Here is a 26,471-nt window from a genome sequence, read left to right as displayed (position 1 = left end):
GCATATTCAAAAGATTTGTAGGTTTCTATTATAAGAATTAATCTGTGGCAAGCTCTATACATTAATCTAATATTATGTTCTATTTAATCACTAAATTATATATTTACAACACAATTGTATTTACTCTTCCATTCTATGAAAGCATTTTCCAATGCTTTCCATTTCTATTATGATGTTTTACGACATATCACTCATTTATGCATATTAACGTCCTACAAAATATTTACCCATTCAAAACTACCAAGAAACACATTTACTTGGACTTAGTTTGGATAGGATGATTTTTTCAATTTAAATTGCTTAAAAACAGTATGATTATACAACTCAAACTACAAGGATTTAACTTTCGTTTTATGTTTAATGTCCATACCTGTAACATGTTGAACAACTTAGTATATATCATTTGCACTTATATATAATGTTGTCCTTTTCATATTTCATGTTTGTATCCAGAAAAATACACGAATATTGTTTCAAATGATTGGTAGTTGAATACCGTTTCCTTTAATTTACATTTCTTTTTTCATAGAATATATATATTTCTTTAAGTTAGCTTTCACTGCCAGTTTTCACTACCTTCACATTATCTGTAGCGACTCTGTACTGCAACATGTCAGTAAAAAAGGTTTTTCCAGATCCAGAACGTGATTGAGCCACACTCCCTCCTGGATTTGTAGGGTTTCGGCAAAGTAATTTACGGTAGGCGTGGCGATATTGTCTGTTGCTAAATGCGTATATAAACGGGTTGATTACGCTAGAGGCCCATGCTAACACTGAAGACAATACGTGTACTGTTGGATATTTAATCTGAAAGGCAATAAATACATATTTCAAAGTTACAATTTCATTGCAAAGAGAATAACATACAATTCATATACAGGCAGTAGGCGGATTACGAATGAGAACATTATTTAAGTTGGATTTGTATGCAAGTCGAATTCCTTATGAATAGCACATGTATAATAATAATATAATATAGACACCATCTTAATGTAAACATCAGCTATGTTAGGTGGGAAGGAATGTGTATGACTTTGAAATTGAGAGGTATGACACGGGTAGATTGCTACTATCAAGGTCCGCCCATGCAGAATTGGTCTACAACATTCATGATGACAACTCTCAAAAAGAAGTGTAATAATTTTGTTTCTTTCATTAAAGGTGGAAAGAGTTTCACATTTAGTTGAGTGAAAACACTCCTTCAATTTAAGAAGAACACCAGATGCTTTGTGCAAGAATAAATAAGAAACAGTATTACTATTATCACTATTTTTTGTCTAGCATACAAGAATAAACTTAATTTAAAACAGTTTCAAATACTGGGGTGCGGTTGCTCAGTGGTAGAGCGTTCACCTCAGGTGCTTGGGGTCCCTGGTTCGATCCCAGCTCGCGCCGTGTGGACTATGTGGTGGACAAACGCCGTGCTCGTGAGTTTTCCCGGGGTTCTCTCGTTTCCTCCCACTTTCTTTATTCCACCATTTCATTCATTTCTCAATATCACCGTCTCCTTTAGGCTAACCGGCATAACCGTGGGACGTAAAACTTAAAGATTTCATTTTTCAAAGTTTCAAATACTGTTGAAAACGGAACTAATATCATTAGTTACGCATGGGGATTCATTCATTCCGTAGCAGTCTTTGCAAAGTTAGTGTATTATAGCACAGCAAAAAATATGCAAATAATAATAATCATAATTGTAACTGATATACCGATTATCGCAAAATATGCATTTTTGTTTAAAATAATCGATGGAAACCTTACAAGTATTTGTTCCAGCTTTTGCGTTGCGTTGTAGTCCGCAAAATTTTGTGAAGACCGGCACGGATCCTGGGAGTGACCTTACAATAATCTTAGAACGAGGCAGTTATTCTATTGTCGATAGCACAATCTCAATTTTAATATTTTGGCATTGATACGTAAGCTTCAGTTAAAAAGACCATCCAAAAGCGACAAAAACTAATCAAAGTGGCTATCTAATAAGATATATTCTAAAACTGACTTGAAACAAACCTTCAGTGAACGATGGTTCCTTCATCTTACACAATAAGGGAAAATTAAATTATATATAAATCAAATTTTTGCTCAAAATTAACTGCCCTCCTTAATTATTTTCAATATTTGTTCAATTTCTTGTATTTTTATATACTGAATCACACATGTAACTTATCTATAACTTTTTACCCTTACTACCTATATAAGTAAATAAAGGGTTTGATATACTAAAATGGTTTTGGCATTGAATGAATTATATGATAACGGACGTTTCTATGCACAAATATGGATAAACTTCCCATTCTCAACTCATCATTTTATTGTGAATGTTCTTAATGTTAATAAATATTTCTCTGAAGATGGCTTATGATAAGAGTTGACATTTAAAAATACAAGTTAATTCTTAAGAAATATCTAAGAGATTCGGTAGAATGATAAGGTAAAAAATTTCAAGTAGAAAGTCTAATAGTAATATATTCAATTTAATAGTAATCCATATAATAATCCATAAGACTCGAATAATATATCAAGAGAAACCTAACTCAATTTTAAAGCAGCTCTCACAGTAAGATGGAAGTCTTACCTCGTCATCAGCCACATTAACTAACATAAGAGGTAGAAAGCAAACAAGAAAACAACAAAATATTGTCAGCATCATTCTGGTCAATCTAATATCTTCACGCGCGTGAATTATCTGCTGTGTGCTTCTTACAGAGGAACCAGTGGATTGAGTAGGACTGTAAAGGAAAAAAAGTAGACAATAAATATATAAACCAAGACTGTGAAGTAGGAGAATTTTTCTAATCGATTCTTTGATCTTCGCAGTAAAATAGTTTCGAAATCTTTATATCTGCTGTATAATTAGGCTAACTATACACTACGATATAAATTCTAGGAAATATCTTACGATTTTTCCTAGAGTCAAAATCTCAACGTGTATGGCATCAGATCGCATGTCATTTCCTATGTTCTGAACGATCCTATGAGATTTCTCTTGTTTAGAGCACGCGCTATTTCGGAAACAAAATTCGTAAAGAAATTTCGATTTAATCAACATCAGGTGAGAGAAAGTGGAAACAAAAAACAAAAATACTCGACAAAATGAAGAGTGGAGCGGGAACTGATGTATTTTTTTCTAATTTATCTTCTGATTTTTGTGTTTTTTTTTTTCAGAGGTATGCAATTTAACAATATAGCGCCTAGTATCAATATCAGTTGGACGTGCTAGCATAGGAATTCATCAAGTTTGTACTTTGTATTATATGACACTATTCCCGTGGAAAAATTTTCAAGTGTATGGCACAAAAGAGTAGGATTTCCTAGTAGATATGTCGTGACATTTTTCCTAAGATGAATTGAAAGATATTTCCTAGGACATATGTCATAGTGTATAGCAGGCCTTAAGGTGTTTCAAAATGCTTTATGTTGCTTTTTAAATTATATTGCATTTTATTTTATTGATTTATTTTTGTATAATTTCAGTTAGAAACAATAACCAATATCAATAGTTTGGAAAGTAAGCCATGTAATACAAGTAAAAAAAAAAAAAACTACTAGATATATTAATAGATACTTTCGAGACTTTTCTTATACCCCAATAATCAGTTTATGACGTCACATCCAACTCAAATTTCCGCACAACATGAAAAAGAAATAAGAATATTGTTTTTCTTAATGCATATCATTTTCTAAGAATAAATGATCCATTTTTCACAACTGTCATAGTGTTTATTATTAAAGTTTTATTTATAAAAAAATAAATAATTAAACAAAATGGAGAGTGTAAATAAGTAATTTTTATCATAAGCTCAATTAATTTTTCACATCAGAGTATTTAGGTAACTTAAGCTGTTTTTACACTGAATGGCACGGCTCGGATCGGGTTGCATTGGGCTAGTACGATTCAGCATAGACATAAAAGATCAGGGCCGGCGCGAGGGGGGGTCGAGCCGTGCCACCGCCCAGGGCGGCAAGTCTAATGGGCGGCAAAAATTGAAAAAGGAAAGGCTTCACTCACATTCAGGAAAATACTCACTGAGGAAATTCAGAGCATTTTCCCTCATTTTCAATTATTAAACTACTTGCCACAAGCCACTGACATTCAGGAAAATACTCACTGAGGAAATTCAGAGCATTTTCCCTCATTTTCAATTATCAAACTACTTGCCACAAGCCACTGACATTCAGGAAAATATTCACTGAGGAAATTCAGAGCATTTTCCCTCATTTTCAATTATCAAACTACTTGCCACAAGCCACTGACATTCAGGAAAATATTCACTGAGGAAATTCAGAGCATTTTCCCTCATTTTCAATTATCAAACTACTTGCCACAAGCCACTGACATTCAAGAAAATACTCTCTGAAGAAATTCAGAGCTTTTTCCCTCATTTTCAATTATCAAACAACTTGCCACAAGCAACTCGTTCATTTCCCTTGCTGCTGCGTAGATAAGATTTTCAGCTAGGGTGGGTAAGATTATCAAGGTGTCTTTTATATTTTTTTCTATTCAGCAATGTTCTAACGCTCCACTCAAAGTATGCAAAAGGTACATTCCCAATTGAGAGCCATGGGAGGACAAAATAAATACCACCATTACTTAGGAAAAGATGTCCAAAATGAAATTATTCAGGTTCTTAGCGAACAAATAAAAAGTAAAATAGTCTTTTTTTTTTTAGAGCTGCAAAATATTATAGTATAATACTAGACTGTACGCCAAATATTTCTAGTACATAGCAAATGACAATAATCGTTCGCTTTGTACAAATTACATGCAGTAATAAAGAATGCCTTGTAAAAATTTGCGAATACTTTCTTGGTTTCGTAGCGATAACAGACAATCCTAGTCTAGGACTGACAGAAGTAATAAATAACAGGTAAAGGACAGAAATAAAGGAAATGAACATTCCTATCGAAGTCATAAGGGGTCAAGGATATGACGATGGTTCCAATATCAAAGGCAAACAGTCAGGTATTCAGAAGAGAATTTTAGAAATAAATTCCCGAGCCTTCTATGTTCTATGCAGTAGTTATTCACTAAACCTTATCGTTAACGATGCAACCAGAGCATTTCAGTACGTCGTTTCATATCTTTCTTTCTTTTCTTACTTTTTTTTTATATAGTTAATAAAGTTTGACTTCTTTCTGCATCGGTTCAACATTGGGCCATACTAAAGAAACATATTACCAGTCTCACTTGAAGACCATTAATTACCACAAAGTGGGAAAGCGGAATTGATGCTCTGATTCAATTTAGATATCAGCAGGGGAGGTTTATGATGCCTTGCTTCAAATAAGTAATGACAATAGAACAAATAAAATGGTCGCCACGATACTCTGTGTATAGCAAACCAGTTGCATAACTTTACTTTGCTCACTCGTTATCTGGTATGATTTTTTACTCCACATAAACATAGTAAGCAAAAGTCTCCAAATTATTGATTCTCATGGGTTGGATGTAGTCAAGATTCTTGACATATCTGAATACTTCGAGAGGAACAGAAATGATGCAAAATTTCAATATTACTTAGTTGATATGATGGAGTTGGCATCAGCATTAGATATGGATGACCCACAGATTGGTACTAGTAAAAGCTCGAAGTCGAAAGAAGAGATAGTTTCAGTACGAGGCAGAGGATGAAGCTATTCAAGATCCACAAACGAAATAGAAGATCGATTTTTATTACAAAGTTCTAGACATGATTATGTTAGCTTTAAGAGAAAGGTTTGAATAACTTAAACATCACAGCGAGTATTTCGATTTTCTTTACGATATGAGTAATCATAAAGATATGCTACCTGAACTTTTGTCTGAAAAGGCACTAAACTTGCCGGCATATAGCACACGAAGAATCGAAAGATATTAACTCCAGTGATTTGAAAGATTAACTGAAAATGTTATCCGCTATAATTAAGCCTAAAAGTTCACCAAAAGAAACTTTAAAAGTAATTAAGGAACAAGACTTTACTCCCAATGTCAGTGTTGCATTTAGGATGTTGTTAACCTTACCGGTAACAGTGGCAACTGGATAAAGAAGTTTTTCGAAACTTAAGTTTATTAAAAACTATCTACTTCTTCCACGTCTGAAACACCCTTGAATGGTATAGCGATAATATCAATAGAACACGAATTGGCTGAAATATTGGATTACGCGAATGTTATAAAGGAATTTGCTCATACCAAAGCAAGAAAAGTTTCTTTCAATTAAGGTATGTTAATTTGTGTATCTCTATTGTGTTTTAGTACATCATAAGGCTTAGGCTAATCACTTAGTTTTGCCATAATATGTGGTTCACTATATTATCTTCATGCTCCATACTCTATTGGAAAGACCTTTTGATATAAAATAAGCTTAAAAATTAAAATCCTTAGTCGTGACTAAAGCACATTTTTTTAAAATTATTTTCTGTGTGGGCTGCTGTATATAACAGATATAACTCTATCCATTACTACAGATATACAGCGAAATCGAACATACTGACTACTCTCATCTACTCATCTATGGAGTCGCTTAGATGTTACGTAAGCATTCGAGAGAGGTAGTTCAATTTTTTGTTTACTTTTCCGTTTCATACATGTTTTTAAATGGGGCATCCTACTTTTTTGTGACACCTGAACGTCTTCTATCAAAATCAGGTTTGCGGATTAAAGGGATGGCATGTGAAAGTACTGCCCAGGGCGGCAAAACTGCTAGCGCCGGCCCTGTAAAAGATACATTCGCACGGGTTTTCATTTCAAGAAATATTCACCAGAGAGCAGAGAAATCTGCATTTTCGGTTTTGATCTACGACGGTATATAATGCAAAAGAATTTAAATTAAATATTTTGAATGTGATAAGGGAATCAAAAGATACGAATGTTTAGTTTGGTAGTAATTTGAACACTGAAAGATAAAGTAAATGAATGGACAAGAATATTGCGAGTTTGCCAGGCCCATGAACTCGTTGTAATATACAATGATTAATAATATGTTCGTGATATAAATTAGCATAAGTAACCTTATATTAATAAAGATTAATACAATTATCTGGCAGACGCTACATACACAGTAATTTATCATATTATGCACATAAAGAGTCTATATATTAAAATGCTAGGCTTATATGTTTGTCCGCAATCCTTTCGACAATGAGATCTCGAAACCCCAAGTGCTAGAAACGTGCCCTTTTTCACTGGTCGATTCCAAATTTTGTGTAGATTGTTTAGTTCTCATTCAAATTTTCAAAAACCGCGTCATTATTGTTCTATTCAACATTGTAGAGGCCGTTTTGAGCCCATAAGATTAACATTGTTGCAGGCCGAAACTACAGTGTTAGGCAACCACTAGGGAAATTACGTTAGGCGGATTGACAGACATTGCAGGCGCTTTGCTTAAATATGAATGGCAAAACATATTGCATGCTGGCAACTTCAAAGGCTTCAAGAGACGCAATGAGGCGTACTCGAAGGAATATGGATTTATTAGAAAAATATTTCCACTTTATATCGTGTTGCTTCTACAAATTTGCTACAAAATCACTCCAACATCTATACATAGCAATGAACTTCCTTTGTGAGTCTCCTATCCTTTACTTGTATGAGTAAGGAGACATACATAGTGCGAAGGAGATTCATGGTCATAACAGAACGATGTGCTGAGTAGATAGCGCAGGTTCAGCTAGTAGTATATAATAGTTTAACTGATTTTTTTAGATGGAATGTCAACACGTATTAAAACGCACTAAAAACATATACTCGTAGGTAGGAACGATGAAAAAAGTTCAAATTCAAATTAAATTTTCACAAATAGAAATATTAAACTTCTTGAACTTTCTCCTTGGAATGTACACTTTAAGTTTTGCTTTGAACAGGGGCGGATCCAGGGTGGGGGGGCGATCGCCCCCCCCCCAGAAGAGGAAACTTTCTTATTTTATATATATATATAAATAAAACCCATCAAAACGTTTGCAGCCCTTACAAGTAGCAGTACGACAACCCACCGTCCCCCAGAAGTCGGTCCTGGATCCGCCCATGGCTTAGAAGCAACTGAACTTTTTTTCCCTTCATTGACAGTATTAGATAAATCAATTGACATTTTTTTCTGTATTGGCCACAGTTTGCACTCGGTTTTAAATTCTATTATCATTATTATTATTTGAACAGGAGAACACCCAGCTATTTATTTGTGATGTTACACACACACGTTTCAATCTCTTGTGAATATTTACTAATAAACTAGAAGCCAGCTGAATCACATTAGTGTTTTGTGAAACTAAATTACTGATAAAGGAAGTCAGGTGCTCTTATAATACTAGTCTACAGACTTACGGCTGGTATTTTTCTATTGTCAGCTCGAGAAATATTCGCATATTTACACTAGTATCAAAAATGAATGAACACTTATTACTAGTCTAACAGCTTTAAGAAATAGGCTCGTGGTAGGTGTTTCAAAATACAAGTTCTACATATTTATTTTTTACAAGTTATAATATGCTATGATGCAAAAATACTAAAATTAAAAGTCATTTCTAAATATTGATGTTGTTGCTATCTTTGTCATAATATTTTTGTGATATTAAAAAATGTAAAAATGTTTAGGTGTCAGTTCTACTCTAGTATTAAAAGACTAATACCATTTTTGAAACAAGTTCCTAAGTTATTACTATGTTGCATTATGTTTGTGTCCGTTTTATTTACGATCGAAAATAAAACTGAATGACACTAATGACGCACATGATGGAGCTAGATATGCATGTAAATGATGTAAGGTACGTATCATTGTTTTTCACTTACCTATGTGCCTGCACATTACGACGACTTTGCCGGACTTTCCAATATATACAGCTGTACGAAACAATAATGACAATGCATGGTAGAAGAAATCCAAACACGAAAAGGAATTTCTTTGGCGATTTCCCATTTTTGTTCAGAATCGTGCAGGAAAATGTTGGTGGGTCAAGTCCTAGTCGGCCCCAAATTTCTACTAATGGAGGTAGCATTATCGAGAAGCTGAATAACCAAGCAAATAACAACATGATAGCGATGTAACGTCCTGTATACAACTTATCATAGAAGCTATGGCAAGTGATCAATATGTACCTGAAATTAAATGAAAAGTCAATTTTAAAAGTCTAATAGAAGGATTCAAGTCACCACATAATGAGTAGAAATCTTATCTACTGTTATTAATTATCTTCTACTAATATTATTATTTATTGTTTACTTAATATTACTAATTATTATACTGATAAAACTCACGCTTGAACTGCAGAGATCAAAGCCTTTCATTTTATACTAAGCTCATCATAACATCATATCAACACAAGATGAATCTTTGTTCCATAAAGGGTTTAAAGAAACTAGAAAGACGTTTTCAAATAATGTAAATAATAAACACATGTAAACTTAAGAGCAAAACCAAGAAGGAAAACAAATATTACTAAAACTTAATTTTCCAAATTTCGCTTTTCATTTTATTTCAAGTTCTTTTCGTACTTTATATTTTGTTTAATAATTTGCTTTTCACAATTCAAAGGTATTTTAATTAATTTTTAATTACTTTTCATACATTATGCCATTATTCATTTTATTACTTCTTCACTTTTATGTTTTAACATGTTTTTTTATTTTTCAGTAATTGATTACTGATTTTTTTGACAAATCAGCTATCAGTTTCATTAATATATTTAATTTTTATCTTCGTTATATATTACTACATATAACTTTAATGTGTTTCATTATAGGCTGAGCAATGTAAATTTTACAATGTTTCATCCAAACTATACACAAGTTGTTCATAAATAAGATGATAATTGTGAATAGTCTGCTTATAATGACTTAGTTTTGAGGTTTTGTTTGTATTTGTAATAAGCTCTTCGGACATGAATATCCGCCCAACATGAAGGAGGAAAGAAGCTGGAACCCTGAGATGCTGGAGATATGTGCTTGCATTATTTGAAGTCTTCCTGGGAACTTTTTAACCCTCGAACGGCCAAGTGGGGTACCTAAGGTCCCCCCAGATTATTATCTTTTGAAATCATTTTGTGTGTTATTTTCTTAGAGCATTGCTTCTTTAGCTATGTTAATATTTTCGAAGCATGCATATGTTCATGCTATGGTCAATCCTACGAAGCTCTTGGTTTTTTTGTTATATGCGTTGGCGGACCTAAAGTCCCCCACTATATATCTTCACGCCACCTAAAATTTTGTATTCACTTTTGGTTATAGTGGGGGACCCTAGGTACCCCATGAATATTAATGATCTTTATGATGAATTAAAAAATTAAGTTGCTGATAAAAGTAATTATTTACATTACGAAGTACCCTGAGTGGAGTCAGTTTCACAGTCCTGTCGGAAGGTTTTCATAAAGGAACTTTGCAAGGAAATTGCTCTTCCATATGTTGTTTACCGCTTGCAAGTCACTCCAAATTTATCAACGTAATAAATTTATCAAATTTATTACAAGTTTACTTTTTACGTCATGTAAATATTACAATATTTTTTCATAAAAGAAATTGACGTTTCTGTATAATCTGTACAAGGTGCATGAACACGTTTGCTGTAATAATCGGAGAGTTCAAGATTCGAATTCCGGGCTCGGCCATCATTACTGAGACTTTCCTTCTTGTCTTCAGTCTCACACTATAAATGTCAAGAAGATATCTTTCATTAGAATTAGCAGTATATCATTATGCCCACAAAAATAACTAAACAGTGGTGACTGATTATACCTGCACGACAGAGATATATAGAAACAGGTAGATAGATAAACCAAACCACATGGCACAACAGCCCTAAAGAGCTAAGTCCTGCCACTACTAACCGCTTACCGCGACGCTCTATCGACTTCACTACAGGCCAGCCCAGGTAGATATATAGACAGATGTATGTATGGACGGAAGAACTTATAAATATGTAGGAAGGTAGATCGATGAATGCAAATCATAAGTTGTTTGAATATAATATACAAACATGTAGTAATATAGAAGTAGTCTGCTGTGTATATATATATATATATATATATATATATATATATATATATATATATATATACATATATATATATATATATATATATATATATATATATATATATATACAGGGTGTGTCAAAATTCCCTTGACATAGGGTAACTCTGTTATTATCAGAGTTACAACAAAATGTAAGAGGAGAAACTACCTCGAAATATGATGTTTTCAATCTAAAGTGAAGAAAGTTTTCTTTTGTTTTTAAATCGAAAGAGCCGTTTGGGCTGTGTACTCTTTATGCGCCCAAATATTAAATGAAAATGCAACGTTGCCACTTACCTGCACCCACAGCATAAGTGAATGAAATTACAGTATGAAATGGGGGCTTGCCATCAACACGTTACCGCAAAAGATAGTAACTTGATTCACTTATGTTGTGGGTCCAGGTAAATGAAAACGTTGCATTTTCATTTAACGATTCGTATACTGTACGATAATGAGAGGTTTTATTACCAACAAGATGGCGCCCCTGTAGTAGTGAAGACTCCGTGTAATGCCATGAAGTTATTGTCTCTGAACCTCAATTACATCCTTGAACTTCCAGCATCTCCTTAACAAATTACCCTTTTCAAAGTTAAACTATGCTTCCCTCATATTTATATGAATATTCACCACTGACCGTTTAATGGCGCTAGCTTCCCGGTGCGTGGTGCAATCTGTTGAGCAACCATCACAGAATTTTTCTACCATATCTCATCTCCCTATGTGGGGATATGACTTTTTCAGACCTCCAAGCTACGCTAAGCTTAAGTGTCGGAACTCTTATAGAGCGGCTTCGTCCGTCTGTCCACAGGTATCAGAGCAAAAACGGTAAGAGATACCGAGATGCGTTTTTTTCAATCGATTTATAATACCATGAATAGGTTTCATCTTCTCTTTTAATTCTATATTCAGACCTGAAGTGGTTCAAGCTAGTCATTTCCGGTTTCGACGTTTATCGCTATAGAATGAAAACGGTAATAGATAATAAGAAGCGTTTTTTTTTTCTGTAAACTATTGAGCGTCTCAAGGCAAAGTACCTTAAATATCCCGAACACTCTACCAAAACCGGAATTGGTTCAAATTTACTATAATTTTCGCTTTCAATAGTAATTTCCACAGAAGAAAAATGGTAAGACATATCGAGATGCGGTTTCTCGCAATCGATTTGTTGTCCCAACAATAGGTTCTGTCCTTTACATTGCCCTCCAAGTAGGTTGTAATATAACTATCGACACTCATAAATATTCATAAGTTTTGATATTTTGATATTGTAGCAGTTCTTAATGATATGTTGTAGTTACATTCACGGGCGGTCGACAGTTTGAATAATTGATATACCTTTTTCCGCATATTAATGATCTTGTAAATGACACAGAAGAAATACAATAATATATGCAGCTATGAATTTTTAAGCGTACGGATGTTGTATATGGGAAGAGAATGTAACGTATAATAAATGTTCTCCGCTTGAAGAAATGCTAATGTGACAAGCAGGATATAAAAAAGACCCTTAGAAAGTGAAATATGCAGAGCACACACGTATAACAAAGTAATATATTGTTGTTTCATTTATATGCATGACATGTAACACGGCAGCGGATGTTGGTCGTTGGAGAATATTCTGGAATTTTGGTCGTTGGAATGGGGGAAAGAAAATTCAGGAAGGTTTCAGATTTTCTCTCAAGGTTATTATCGTTGGAATAGGGGAAAGATATTCTGGAAGTTTCGAGATTCGTCTCAAGGTTATTAGAGTTATATAAATGCCGATTCATTTCATGATGTGTACACTTACAAAAAACGTATGAAGAGCAAGCGTTAAGTTTGCGAAGAAGATATTTTACTACTAGGAAAGACTGGAAGATTGATAAGTACTAACTTTGTAGTATTTCCATATTTGATTTAAACTTGTTCATTTTTATATGGGAAGTGACACTGGAAATGAAATACATGTAAAACATATTGTAATCATTGGGAGTATAAGGGGACGGAAGTGTTTGTTTTTTATCGGTAATTAATTGCGGATTTCCGGCATTGAAAACCATATGACTCGGTGTACTTTTATGAAATTATAAATTAACTAAGGTATAGTGTAATGTAATATGGAAGCTACAGGGAATCAACATTCGTCATTGCACCGGGACTCGAACTACGATTCTCCCACGTGGAGAACTGTACTCTAAATCTTTTGCTTGCAGTGCGGAGTTTTCACTTATAAATGTTATAAACTTTACTGTGTATAAACAAACTTATACTGAACAGGAAGTCAGCAAAATCCGCTTCGGGAATCGAACCAGGCTCTCCCACGTGGAAAACCGTACGATAAACCTTTTGCTTAGCAGGTTTTGTTACTTATATGTAGCTATGAATTATGTAAGATATATATATGTTATACAGGTATATATAACGTATACAGGTATATATAACGTATATGTTAAGAAGGAAGTTATATTGGACAGGAAGCCATCACAGTGCCTGGATTTGAACCAGGGGTTTTCCACCGGGAGAACGTACGCTAATCCTTTTTTATGCTCGCACTGGAGACTTTTTTAATTATATGTAATTATAAATTATATAAACTTTACTGTATAAGAACAAACTTACATGGGACAGGTATTTAGCAGAATCCGAGCAAGGAATCGAACCAGAGCTCTCTTACATGCAAAACTAATATGGTTGGGAACGTTAGTGCTACATTGAATATTATATTTTATGTTCTTTGTAATTTAAAAAGTCGAAATACGGCAACTAATTGCAGTTTTTTTCTGTTTTAGGTGCTGAAGCAAATAGAAACCGTTAGAAACAAAGTGTAAAGCAGAGAGCGACAGAAGACTTGGATTTCAACTGTATAATTAACTAAACAGAGATAAACTAACATTTGGTAAGTATTATTATTATTATTATTATTATTATTATTATTGTAAACTTTTGTGTTCCGTTTCATAAACGCTAGTGTAACAACGAGGTTATATGGGGACAGAACGTTTAACGTTACCGTAAATTGTACTTAAGGCTTTTTCGTGCCGAAAGCTAATGCAATAAAAATAGACCCGGAATTGTTTGAACATATTACCCAGGATGAAATGTAGTAGTAGTGATTAAAACAAAAAGTTGAAAGGGAAACTTTATAGTTATATTTTGTAATTGGAAATCGTAATACAGCAAATAACTAATTCTCAATTTGTTTTATTGTACTTTCTAGGTGGTGAAGAAAATAAAAAATGATAAACACTGGAGAATAAAGCTCATTTTCGTGAATTGTTTGCTGTTGAAATATGGTGGTGTTTTTAGGGTAAAGGAGTTATAGATTTGTTTAAAACATGGATTCACTGAAACTTTTGGATCTTAGTAGAAGAGGTGAAATTGTTTTTGCAAAGTCGTCATCTTTGCAGGGGACAGAGTTTTTATTCCAACCGGTGGTTGGCCAGCAACCTCCGCCAGTGGAAACAGAATTTACCCCGGCCAACTTGGATATATTGACGTCTTTATCGGGGACATTTCAACCGGTGGTGAAACCGCAACCTCCGCCACTGGAAAAAGAAGTTATTCCGTCACTGGATGTATTTTGCGCGGATCATGAAAAAGAATATCCCCTACACTTTCACCAACAGTGAGTAATTCCCCGGTGCAGCATTGGAAGTTGGAAGAATTTTTTAAGTTACCATGTGAGTGTACTGTAGAACGAACATCATTGGATGGTATAAAAGAGTGTATAATATACTGGAAACCAGACGATGTATGTATCTGTATTGCCTGCAGTTTTATGGAATGTGGACAGTTACAACATGAGTGTTTGATGTTGGATACGGAATCGCTTGAACGGAAAACTATAGATGTAACCAAAGTTGAGGTTCGTAAAGAATTATTATCAATTAATAGAAAAAGGCATGGACATCTGTGACTACATAGAACTTTATTGAACGTTTCCGAGATCTTGTGTGGGACTTTAAATATATGCTGACGCTAGGTTAAAACTTTACTAGAGAAAGACTTTGGGAAATATACCGATATGGTGTAAAAGAAGAATGTACGAAAGTACGTTAAAAGTAACCTTATTGTGAGTAAGAGATTTTTATCTTGAATTAGAATTTGAACATTATGTGTAGAAGATATTGCCAATAACAAGACAAATGTATAATATTATTGTTTACTATTATACATTTATGTATTTTATTATAATGGAATATAAGTTTATGGAGTATATTTGGAAAATAATAGAACATACGCGGTGATATCATATTAACAAATTTTTCTTGGGAAAGATTTATTTTGTATCGCCTTGAAACATATTATTAAACAGGAAATTCGAATAAAATATTATTTGATTGTAATATAAGATGGAGAATGCATAAAACACTTTATTAAATGTAAGGGGGAAATGTTTTACACATGCACAGAAGCGTATATTTTAGGTATATAAATAGGTGTATCACACTTGAAAAATTAATGTATTTGTTTTGTTTTTGTTGAAGAGCAGAAAAATGACTAGCAGGGAGATTGCTTATGTTTCACCTAGAGAAAAAGAAAGTCAATGTGAAAACGAAAAACCTATAGTGTTAATTCACCCATCTGACCACGATTTAACAGATGAATTACGTGATAAATTGAGAATAATATATCCATCACAAAAAATAGAAGAAATGTTAGACGCTATAATAGATATAATGATGAAATACTCCCGGAAAGTGATGATGCCAGTGTTTCGGATCTTAACTGTTTTGAAGTGGAATCTAATGAGTGTGAGTGTACTAGTGAAAGTATTAGTGATACCTATATTATGCAATTATTTAAAGAGTACACACCAAATTCAGTATTATTATGTGAAGCATGTTCTGAACATAATGAAAATGAGAAAGAACACTAGTGTTTGCTGCAGTATGATTACGAATTATTACAAAAGGTGTGGATGATCGTAATTAAATGTGAAATGAAGAGAAAATCTATAAACTTTATTTAAAGATGCATTTTAAAGGTTCACTTATGCTCTGGAGAAAAAATTTAATCTGGTATATGGGTACATTACAGAGTGTGATTGTTATATCAAAGAATTAGTAGAAATGTTTTTGGGGAAAGATAAACAATTATTAAATGCTGTATATGAACACTGACACACTGTAGCATATGCATTCGATTGTGTATGAATAGAAGAACATATTTTATCCTCATATATTAGGGCTAAATACCTAAATGTAATTGTGAAATTACAAAGGGTTACAGGCAATTGAACTGTCAACTGTAAATATTATTTTATAAATGGATTAATCCGTAGTATTGTAACATTAAAAATTCAATAGGTTTCAAACATTGAATTAACAAATGTAAATAATAGTTTATAGCTAAAATACGGAAGTACTGGCAACTAAATTGTTAGTGAGAGTTACGTATTTTTCTCTTATAAAGAAATAAATTGATATTAGAAATATAATCTTAGTTGTTTTTGTATGCTATATGAAGGAACTGGTTTTTATGAAGCAATACATTACAAGACAAAATACTTGTTTCGAAGGATATGATAGGAAAATGAAAATATTTAATACTTTATTTTAGATTTTCTACGGACACTACCAACGTAAGTGAATGATGAACTGCTTGTCCATTGAACGGGAGTCATTGAGGTTAATACATTGTTTAGTTTGTGATACGAAGACTTTAAAATTCTTGTTTACTCAGTTACTTTAAATGAAAAAACAACATATAATCTTGTATGCAGAATGAACTGATTCAAGGGCGCACCCAAGCGAGGGATCCATCGGACCCGGACCACATTTGAAACTTTATAACCCAACAAACATTTCTAAACTTTCTTAAGAGAATTATGGTTGCAATAGGAGAGAAATCCGTGATATAGTGTAGAAAAGTTGATGTTACACTACCCTTGTACTGTTTCTTTTCTTATAAAAAGAAGTTGGTGTATTTTGCTGAGAATATAGGTGACAATACTTTAAAATTACGTATCGTTTTATTGAAAGTAGAATAATGCTACTTCAATAATGCTTAAACACAGTAACTGTTAATGCTGGATCCCTCTCCCCTTCAAAAAAATTTCAGGGTGTGCAGGCCCTTAATTGGTATTCTTAAAAAGAATAAATCTTAGAGAGCTTAATACTTTGAGGTAAAGGATAAAATGTCTATGAAATGCATAGGAGTATACAAGAAAACACCTTTTCTTATTAAGATGATACCATGAAATACTTATTCCATTTTATATAGTAAAAGGACAAGATTGAACTGTTGTGAATAATTACCTTGGACTTGAAAATCAAACACAACCCTTTTGTTAGGCAACCAGTAGAAAACCTACGTAAAACGAATTGACACACACTGCAGACGCTTTACTTTTTTTGTTTGATCCTGGCAATAACTATTGTATGGTAACCTCTTGAAAACTTGTAGACCCACAGTGAGGTATGGATATGGGAAAAAGTTTCATGCTTATAGCAGAATGATGTAGTATGTGGAACAGCAAGAGAACACGGTGACTCAGTGGTAGAATGACATTTTCTGATGTTCGCGATTCAAAACCGACCAAGTGAACTTTCTGGTGGACAACATCTTTTTTCCTGGTACTTCCATTTCCTACAACAGTCATTCAATGGCTTAATTAGCCTCTCCCTTATCATAAAGGACTTCTTTCAGAGTAAGGAAGCTCCCATGTTTCATAATATACATTATAACAGGCACGATTATTGTTGTATATCTATCTATCTATATCTATATCTATCTATCTATCTATCTATCTATCTATCTATCTATCTATCTATCTATCTATCTATCTATCTATCTATCTATCTATATATATATATATATATATATATGTATATATATATATATATATATATATATATATATATATATATATATATAGATTAAAACCTCAACTTCGATAGAATTTTACAACGACAAAAGATTTTGAATTGAATAATAATACGATTTCCATTTTTTTAGTTAACATTTAACTTCTTCCTAAATATGGTTTCGGTAGATTTTATCGAAAGTATTATTTGATATTAAACGTATTCACTTTATCGATAGTATTGTTTGATATTTTAAAGCATTTTATAATTGTAGCATTACGATTTGACGAACTTTCATGTATAAACTCATGTCCCAGCAAGCGTTTAATAAGATGTGACTATCGAAATAAAAATTCAATCTTTGAATAGGTATATTTATTCTTTCAAAATATTGAATTGGTTTTAGTTGTATATAACGCATTTCAATTTGATCTCTCTTTCTTTCTTGCAATAGAATCATTGCGAGGCTATGATCATACCTTATAATTATTATTAATTAATGTTTATTGAAGGTTTAATTTACTTCGCGATTTCTTTGGAAACAATAAAAAAATCTTACTTGAGATGGATTGATTTCTCAGGGAGGAAATGTGAGAATCCTGAGAAAACTTGCTTACATGCTGTGAGTCAACAATAATAACCACTTGGCGGGCTAAGATCGAACCATGGATCCATCACGCGCCAGAGCCCAGAGGTGAACGATTTTGAAGGCAATGAAGAATATTTTATAGTCCCACAGTAGTATCAATAACTGGTTGAGATTCTTAGTATACTATGTGATAGGTTACATGAATTTTATTTTGTTCTTTTCGGACTAACGTTTAAGAGGACCAGAAGGACAGATTTCAAGAACTACCTATGGTCCACAGACCACAGTTTTAATATCACAGCCTTATACACTTGCATTCAAAATTATAGGGCTATTAGATGAGTGTATAAGACTTTTGTTGGAATAAATGTTTTCGCTGTCTTCCACCGTGAAACCTTTTTAAAATTTAATGTAAAACTTTAAACATAATGAAGAAAATAAGAACATGCTGAGATGAAATAAACTTTTGGAAACTCCCACCGTGCAAAAGAATTAAGGAAAGCAGCCTCTGTTTTCAAGCTGAGACTACCCGTGGTTGAGATTGACCATCAAATATAACGATTATTTTTCTCAGATGATGACTTCGTATACTTATGCCAATAGCTAAAACTGGAAAAGTAAACCAGGTATTGTTTGTAAAATGGTATTACATGGTTCAATCTCAGAACATGCGCAATTGTAATTGACAACAATTCCATGGGGTGGGGGTGGAGAACACCATTTTTACGAAACACAAGATCACATAACTATGGTATCAAAATTAGCGATACATGAACTTTCAAAAGACGAAATGTTTCTTTATCTGGACTGTTAATACGTATTTGAAATTTCATCAGAACAAGCATTCAATTTAAACTATAATAAACGAACGAACTATCTAGTTCCATTGTAGGAGGGCGATACAGGTGTGGATGAAACGTTTTTGTATTGATTCTTTGAACACGATTTGTGTGCGAGTAATTCAATTTTATTTAACTTTTAATATTAGAGATTATCTTATACGATCATTCAATATTTATTATTTCTTATACATAATCACTTTCAGCATTTGTCCATTGTAATGTTAGTAGAAAAAATGCTTTATTTAACAATATGAGCACGAAACCCACGAGAAATATATTAGAAAACATTCTTAATTATCACTGTACGGAATATTTCTTTGAACGGAAACAGTTTGGTTCATTGCACCCCTCTGGCACGAGGATCCTTAGTTCAATCCCAGACCATGACAATTTGTGATGGACAACACCCTGTGGATTTTCTCGGGGCTCTCCATTCCCTCTCACTTTTTCATTTTCAACATTTTATCACATTTCAACGTTGCCTACTCGTAAAATGTCTCGATTAGAAAGTATATAAGACTCATGCCAGAATAAGTATTTTCGCTTTACCCTCAAGCCAGAGAAACAGGAAATCGTATCCATGAAACTCGTAAAATTTGGCGAGTAGCGACTCGAGAAATTTCATTTCGTTCGATTTGTCGTAGGATCATGGTTCATACTTTTTTTTTTTTTTACAATAAAGCAAGCTTTGAAACGACACGACTCTCATTTCCCTATCTTGTTCCTGAAGCAGGAAAGTTTGAGAGAAATCGGTTATATATATATATATATATATATATATATATATATATATATATATATATATATATATATTAAATTTTGAACCCCTCTGGAGCCTTCCTGTTTCAATGCAGAGATCAGAAAATCAACTGGAAAATGTTAAGGGGTGTACTAAATGTGTGTGCAAAATTTCAAGCTTCTATCTTGAATAGTAAGGGCGATTTACAAATGATCCCCACAATACTCAGATTTCCCCAAGAGATCTCGGATAAAAAAATTCCTGGGGCATCCCTATTTGTCCTAGGGCTATGTTTTGTACCTCATTGTCTTTAGAATAAAACAGCCTTTCAAATGGACCATTCACGTGTCTCCATCATATGTCTGAGGCAGGAAATCACGAAAAATAGGGACTTTTTGGATAAAATATCCGTTTTTTTTTTTACATTTTTTGTCCCTCTAGACTCCCCTGTGTTAATGCAGAGATCTGAAAAAGTCCGATAGATACTACTTGGTGTACTGAATGTTTGTACAAAATTTCAATCTTCTAGGTTCAAAAATAAGCCTGCCATAAAATAATAAAAATAGGCTTAACCCCAAAAATTCAGGTTCTCATGTAAAAGTTTTCTGAGACATCCCTATTTATCCTAGGAACATAGCTCGCCAATCATTCGCTTCAGAATAAAATCGTCAAACGGTATCATTCACATGTCTCGATCATGTATCTGAGGCGGGAAAATCACGAAGAAAAAGATTTTTTGGTTAAAATGTCCTTTTTTAAAATTTTTTGCCCCTCTGGAGCCCCCTGTGTCAACGTAGAGATATGAAAAAATTTGATAAATACTACTCGGTGGACTGAATATTTGTGCAAAATTTCTATCTTCTAGGTGCAAAAGCAAGCCCGCTAAAAATGATATACCCCACAATGCCCCAGATTCCCGTATAAAACATGATCTCAGGTAAAAATTTCCTGAGACATCCCTATTTATCCCAGGATATGGTCAGTCCATCATACTCTTCAGAATAGAACAGCCTCTCAAAAGGTACCATTCACATATCTCCATCATGTATCTGAGGCATGAAACCCGGGATTTTTGGTAAAAAAAAAAAAAAAAGTTCCTTTTCTTGACTTTTTTACCCTCTGGACCCCCTGTAATAACGCAGAGATGTGAAAAAAATATGATAAATAGTACTCGGTGTAGGTACCAGAACCTTCAAATCTGAAGTAATTTAAATTAGCATTCTCAGTTTAAACAATTACCGCAATAGAATAAAAGTGGTAATATACAGATAGCGGCAAGCTGTTTTCTCCAAACAATTCAAAATCTCAAGAGATCGTATCATTGTAACTTGCAACACTCTACCAAATCTTAGAGTGGCTGAAATTTACTACTTCCGGTTTCAATACTGATTTCCATACAGCAAAAACGATCAGAAATATCGAGGTGTGTTTTTTTTACAATTGATTCACATTCTCATGAATAGATTTCACCTTCTCAATCAACAATCTATTCAAACTGGAAGTGGTTCAAATTAACGATTTCAGGTTTCAACATTGATTGCCATAGAACAAGAATGGTAATGTATAGCGAGAAGCAGTTTTCTACAATCGATTCTGTGACAACAGAACACATAATCACAGCCCACAACACCCTACAAAACCGGAAATAGTTCAAACTTACTACTATTTCCGGTTTCAATACTGATTTTCGTAGAGCAAAAACTGTAAGTGATATCAATATGCCGTTCTTTAGTATTGATTCAATTTTTCGAGAGTAGGTTCTATCTCCTCGTTAACACACTATTGAATCTGGAAATTATTTAAAAGAAGCATTTCTGGTTTCAATATTTCTCGCCATAGAACAAAAGTGGTAATAAGTAGAGACAAACGGTTTTCTGATATCGATTCAGTCTCAAGAATACATACTATCACAACCCACAGCACTCTATCGAAACCGGAAATGGTTGAAATTTACTACTACTTCTGATTTCAGTACTAATTTCCTTGGGGCGAAAACGGTGAGAAATATCGAAATGCAGCTTTTTTGCAATCGATTCCGCATCCCATGGCTAGCTTCTTTCTCCTCCCTTAACCATCTATTCATTTCAAAAGTGGTTCAGGTTAAAGATTTCCGGCTTCAACTCTTATCGCTAGGGAATAAAATAGTAACGCATAGCGAGTAATGTTTTTTTTTATGTGGATTCAGCGTCCGAGGAACAGGTTCTGTTTTCTATTTTATGAATCTATTACAATTAGTAGTTATATATGTACTGCTTCAAGTTTGAGTTTTGAGTTCCTATAGTTTGGAAGTTTACTGTAGTTACCCATTCGTTAATGTTTTAAAGTGTGTATACGCTTTTCGAAACACACTGTCGCACGTCCTTGTAAAAATTAGCCTTTTACCTTATTACCTTAAGGCTAATAACAAAGATTTTTACGAAGAGTAAATTTAATACGAGAAAGAAAGGTAGGTGCCTACTATCCTAAAAATGTTACTCCTTTTCGAAATTTCAAAAATACTTTTCTTCTTTCTTTATTGAATACAGTACATACTTTTTTGTATATAAAAGGTCTTGGAAATTCAACATAGTACATCAATAATAAGACAGGGGTGCTCACAAAGGGAGGCTATGACGCAAACTGCGTCATTACAATATTTGGGGGGTTAAAAATCTATATAAATATGTTTGAGGGGGTGTAAAAATTAATCGAAAAGATTTTTTTCATGGAAGAACACCTACGGATAGACAATTGGGGGGATGCGTCATGGACATAAGAGGGGGTGGGCACCACTGGATAAGGTGTACGCAAATGGATTTCCATAAATTTTATTAGGATCACGCAGTGGGACTTATAATATTGTGTTGATATAATGTCCATCCGTCCGTTAACCCACACGATAACTATTGAACGTTTGCGAATTTTTAAATTCTGTTTTGTGCACTAGATAGCTAAAGCAATTATCTCGGCCAGATTGGCTAATGGAGTCAATTTGTTAATGAATTAACGAATAACGGCGAATTTAACGGTAGCTATTTAGAGCCTGTATCTCATACATGTAAGCAAATTTTTGATTTTTTATTTTAAAAAATAGATAGAGGAATTACCTCAACCAAGGTCCTTAATAGAGACAATCTGTTAATATCTCAACGGGAACTGTTACTAATGGTGTCTATCCACACCTCATGCATAGAAATATTTAGCGTGATGCTCCTATTTACCAGACTATTTTAGTATATTACTTACGTATGTAACTTTTTAAATGAATATCAATGAAAAATATAGCAGATAAGTATATTTTAGTAAGCGAAAAAACTTAAAAACATTTCAGAAGTTAGTTTTCGAACCGGCGTAAATGGTTAGCCGAGTAATCACAAGCTCCCTGGTTCGAAACTTTTGGTCGGTCTTCCTGATTGAGTATATATATATATATATATATATATATATATATATATATATATATATATATATATATATATATATATTCTTAATTCTACTAGGCAAACATACTCAGATGGTACCCTGACCGATATCCTTCCAAAAAACTATCTTTTCTGACCTATATATTTCCCCATATTTTTTGTTAAATTTTTGAGCGTAAAATGACATTTTGGTTGTGCATAACATATTAATTACTAGCAGAATACCCGTTCTTCGCACGAGGAGAATACGTTTCATTTTGTCCATAAAGGGCTAAATTTGGATTTAAACTGCATTGTAAGTGTCACTGTTTGTCTCAGCGACCCCAAAAACTGGATTCGACAGTAATATTGGTCATTTTTGATAATTTATATATATACTATATATATATATATATATATATATATATATATATATATATATATATATATATATCGGGTGTTCTAAAATGGCGCCCACGGACCACAGAGCAGTATTCTACTGGTCAAAATAAAGCGAAAATATCATATGATGGTATGCCCTCTGGGGCTTCCTTCAGCCGCTATGGGGAATCAAAATTTCACAATGTGGCAACGTCGCAGATTAATTTGGAACCATTAGCATTACTATAGGAACACACCAAGAAATTATATCAATTGTTACGCTAATAAGTGACGCTAGCGTCGAGATCTATCGACTTTAACTGTAATCTGGCAAGAATCGATGTAATTATTTGATGGATTGGTAGATCTACTCTATGGCTCTTTATGTGCGACGTTACCACATAGTGTAATATGTGTCTCCAAACGAGGACTCGAAAGGTATACAATACAAACATATATACACCTCCCTTCCCTAAGTTGCACCAACAAAGTGAAAGGATAAAAGCATTCCAGGCCCGAACTTCATCTATGTTGAAAATTTGATCGAGATCGATCGGATGGTTCAAAAAGTACGAAGTCACAAACATAGTAACTTTCATTTTTATATAAAAAGATTATTAATAAGAAATGTCTCTTGCAATAGATATATTCACAAGGAAACATTTTAAGCGAAGTTTCCAAATCGTTTTGACTCGTATCACATAAATGCCAGGGTGTTCGTGTCTCCATCACCAACTTGTAGAAGTCCTAGAATTTGTAGGTCTATATTCTTCATGTGAAAGTTTGCGGATTAGAACTCTAATTTTACTACATTACTAAAGAGGGGAAACTATCGAGGTTGAATGCCCTAAAATGATCTCACTTTGCTATAGCCTTCCTTTTACACCGAAATAGGTCGATAATATAAACGTGATATTAATCAACTACCCAAATTTTGGCTCGGGGGGCACGGTGACTCAGTGGTAGAGCGCTTGCCTCTGCTGCGTGGGGTCCCTGATTCGATCCCCGGTCAAGTATGTTTGTGGTGGACAACATCGTGTTCGTGGGTTTTCTTGGGATATTCCCGTTTTCTCCAAGTTTCTCATTTCACCAATTATCCTACCATAATTTCAGTGGTGCCCACCCCCCTTATGTCCATGACGCACCCCCCCTAATTGTCTATCCGTAGGTGTTCTTCCATGAAAAAAATCTTTTCGATTAATCTTTACACCCCCTCAAACATATTTATATAGATTTTTATACCCCCAATATTTCAATGACGCAGCTTGCGTCATAGCCCCCCTTGTGGGCACCCCTGACAATTTCCCTTGCTTTAATCATTGTCTCCCTTAGCCTAAAGGGCATAATCGTGGGACGTTAAACTCAAAGATTTCACTTCATATATTTTTTTTTTTTTTTTCAAATTTTGGCTCACTTTCAACTCTTCTTCCCAACTAACAATCTCTCAGAGTAAACGTTTGATTTTAGGCGCTATTAGGCCATTACATTTTGTAAACCCAATTTAATAACAATGAAAGTGTAATACATACATCCAGTCATAAGTGAAAGTTGGTACAAACATTGAGGAGGGCAAAACAGCTCAGAGTAGGGAATTTATACAATATTTTCCTCTAATTTTGCTTAGCTATTTTAACTACAAAATGCCGAAAGTATTGGAGGGCAATTGTACCCTCGTTTTCCCAAGTTACGCCTATCATGCTAGTTCCATACAACAAGAACCTTATTGACTTATTGACTTGAAACTAGTTTCGCATTTACATTCTGCATAATTAAAAAACACACTAATATAATGTAAAAACAATAAATTGACAGAAATGCACATTGTCATGGATTTTCTATTGCAAGTTTCAATCAAAACAACTTGATTGTAATTGAAATATCGTATCTGCACATCAGTAGGACTATTGACATATAATGGTGCTTTAGTAATATAAATATGTTTTCTTACCTGTTAATAGTGATGGCAACCATGCTTAACAGGGAGGCAGCGACGTTGCCATAGAAAAAGAATGGAAAGAGTTTACACAAGGTGTCCCCCAGAGTCCATGCTTCATTGATGAAGCGAGAAGCTGTCAATGGAAGATTGATGCTGCAGAACAACAAATCAGATAAGCACAAGCTTATTACGAAGGCTGTTGTGGCATGCTTTCGAAGTTTCGTACAGCGAAGCAAAGCTAAAGCTGTCACTAAATTACCTACAAATAGAGGCAGACAAGTTATAATTAATTCACATAAACAATGAAAACTATAATTTATTTATTTTTTTTTAAATTAAAAAGTCACTTGCTCTAGAAATAACTGAATTTCATGTCTAATTTTTAATGATAAAATTAAGTTGAAACTTTAGATTGTAAACACAAACAATGAATAAAAATAAAAACAGAGTTTGAGGACGATCAAAAAGTAATGTTATTTCTACAAAATATTGTTATGGGTACCCACTATATATGTTATACTTTTTTTTACACAATCTGATTTTACTGCTATGGTCTTATGTCAACATGAAACAATGGTGTGTATGCCGTCCCTGTACCAGCTTGTTGGCTGTTTTTCAATCATGTTCCCACAGCACTTACCGCACTCGTCGCCCTTAAATTTATTACCGCGTATTGCATTTTTTATTGGCCTATCTCATTACCAATCAGGATCCTAGACGGAATCTTTTCCATCCTCTTGAAAACGGTTTAACAACTCATCACAATCTGATTCCGTTTCCTTCTTTTGATTTTCGTTTGACGCTTTGAGGAATCAACTTTGCACACATCTTC

General features: G+C 33.7%; 1 protein-coding gene across 1 annotated transcript in view; it reads right to left on the bottom strand.

The window, feature by feature from the left end:
• Window positions 1–204: 204 nt before the first annotated feature.
• The window catches only part of LOC145688113 (protein trapped in endoderm-1-like), a 109,844-nt gene continuing 83,577 nt past the window's right edge, over window positions 205–26,471 (bottom strand). The window contains exons 3-6 of the mRNA XM_081761865.1: window positions 25,652–25,898; window positions 8,765–9,070; window positions 2,576–2,729; window positions 205–807 (exon numbers count right to left, since the gene is read on the bottom strand). Coding sequence (XP_081617991.1) covers window positions 550–807; window positions 2,576–2,729; window positions 8,765–9,070; window positions 25,652–25,898 — 965 coding nt within the window. The 3' untranslated portion in view covers window positions 205–549. The remainder of the gene's footprint in view (window positions 808–2,575; window positions 2,730–8,764; window positions 9,071–25,651; window positions 25,899–26,471) is intronic.

Source organism: Thermobia domestica, chromosome 6 (genome assembly GCF_964235325.1).
Source record: "Thermobia domestica chromosome 6, izTheDome1.hap1.1, whole genome shotgun sequence".
NCBI lineage: Eukaryota > Metazoa > Arthropoda > Insecta > Zygentoma > Lepismatidae > Thermobia > Thermobia domestica.
The sequence above is the reverse complement of the archived record's forward strand: the minus strand, read 5'-3'. Positions and strand labels throughout refer to the sequence as shown.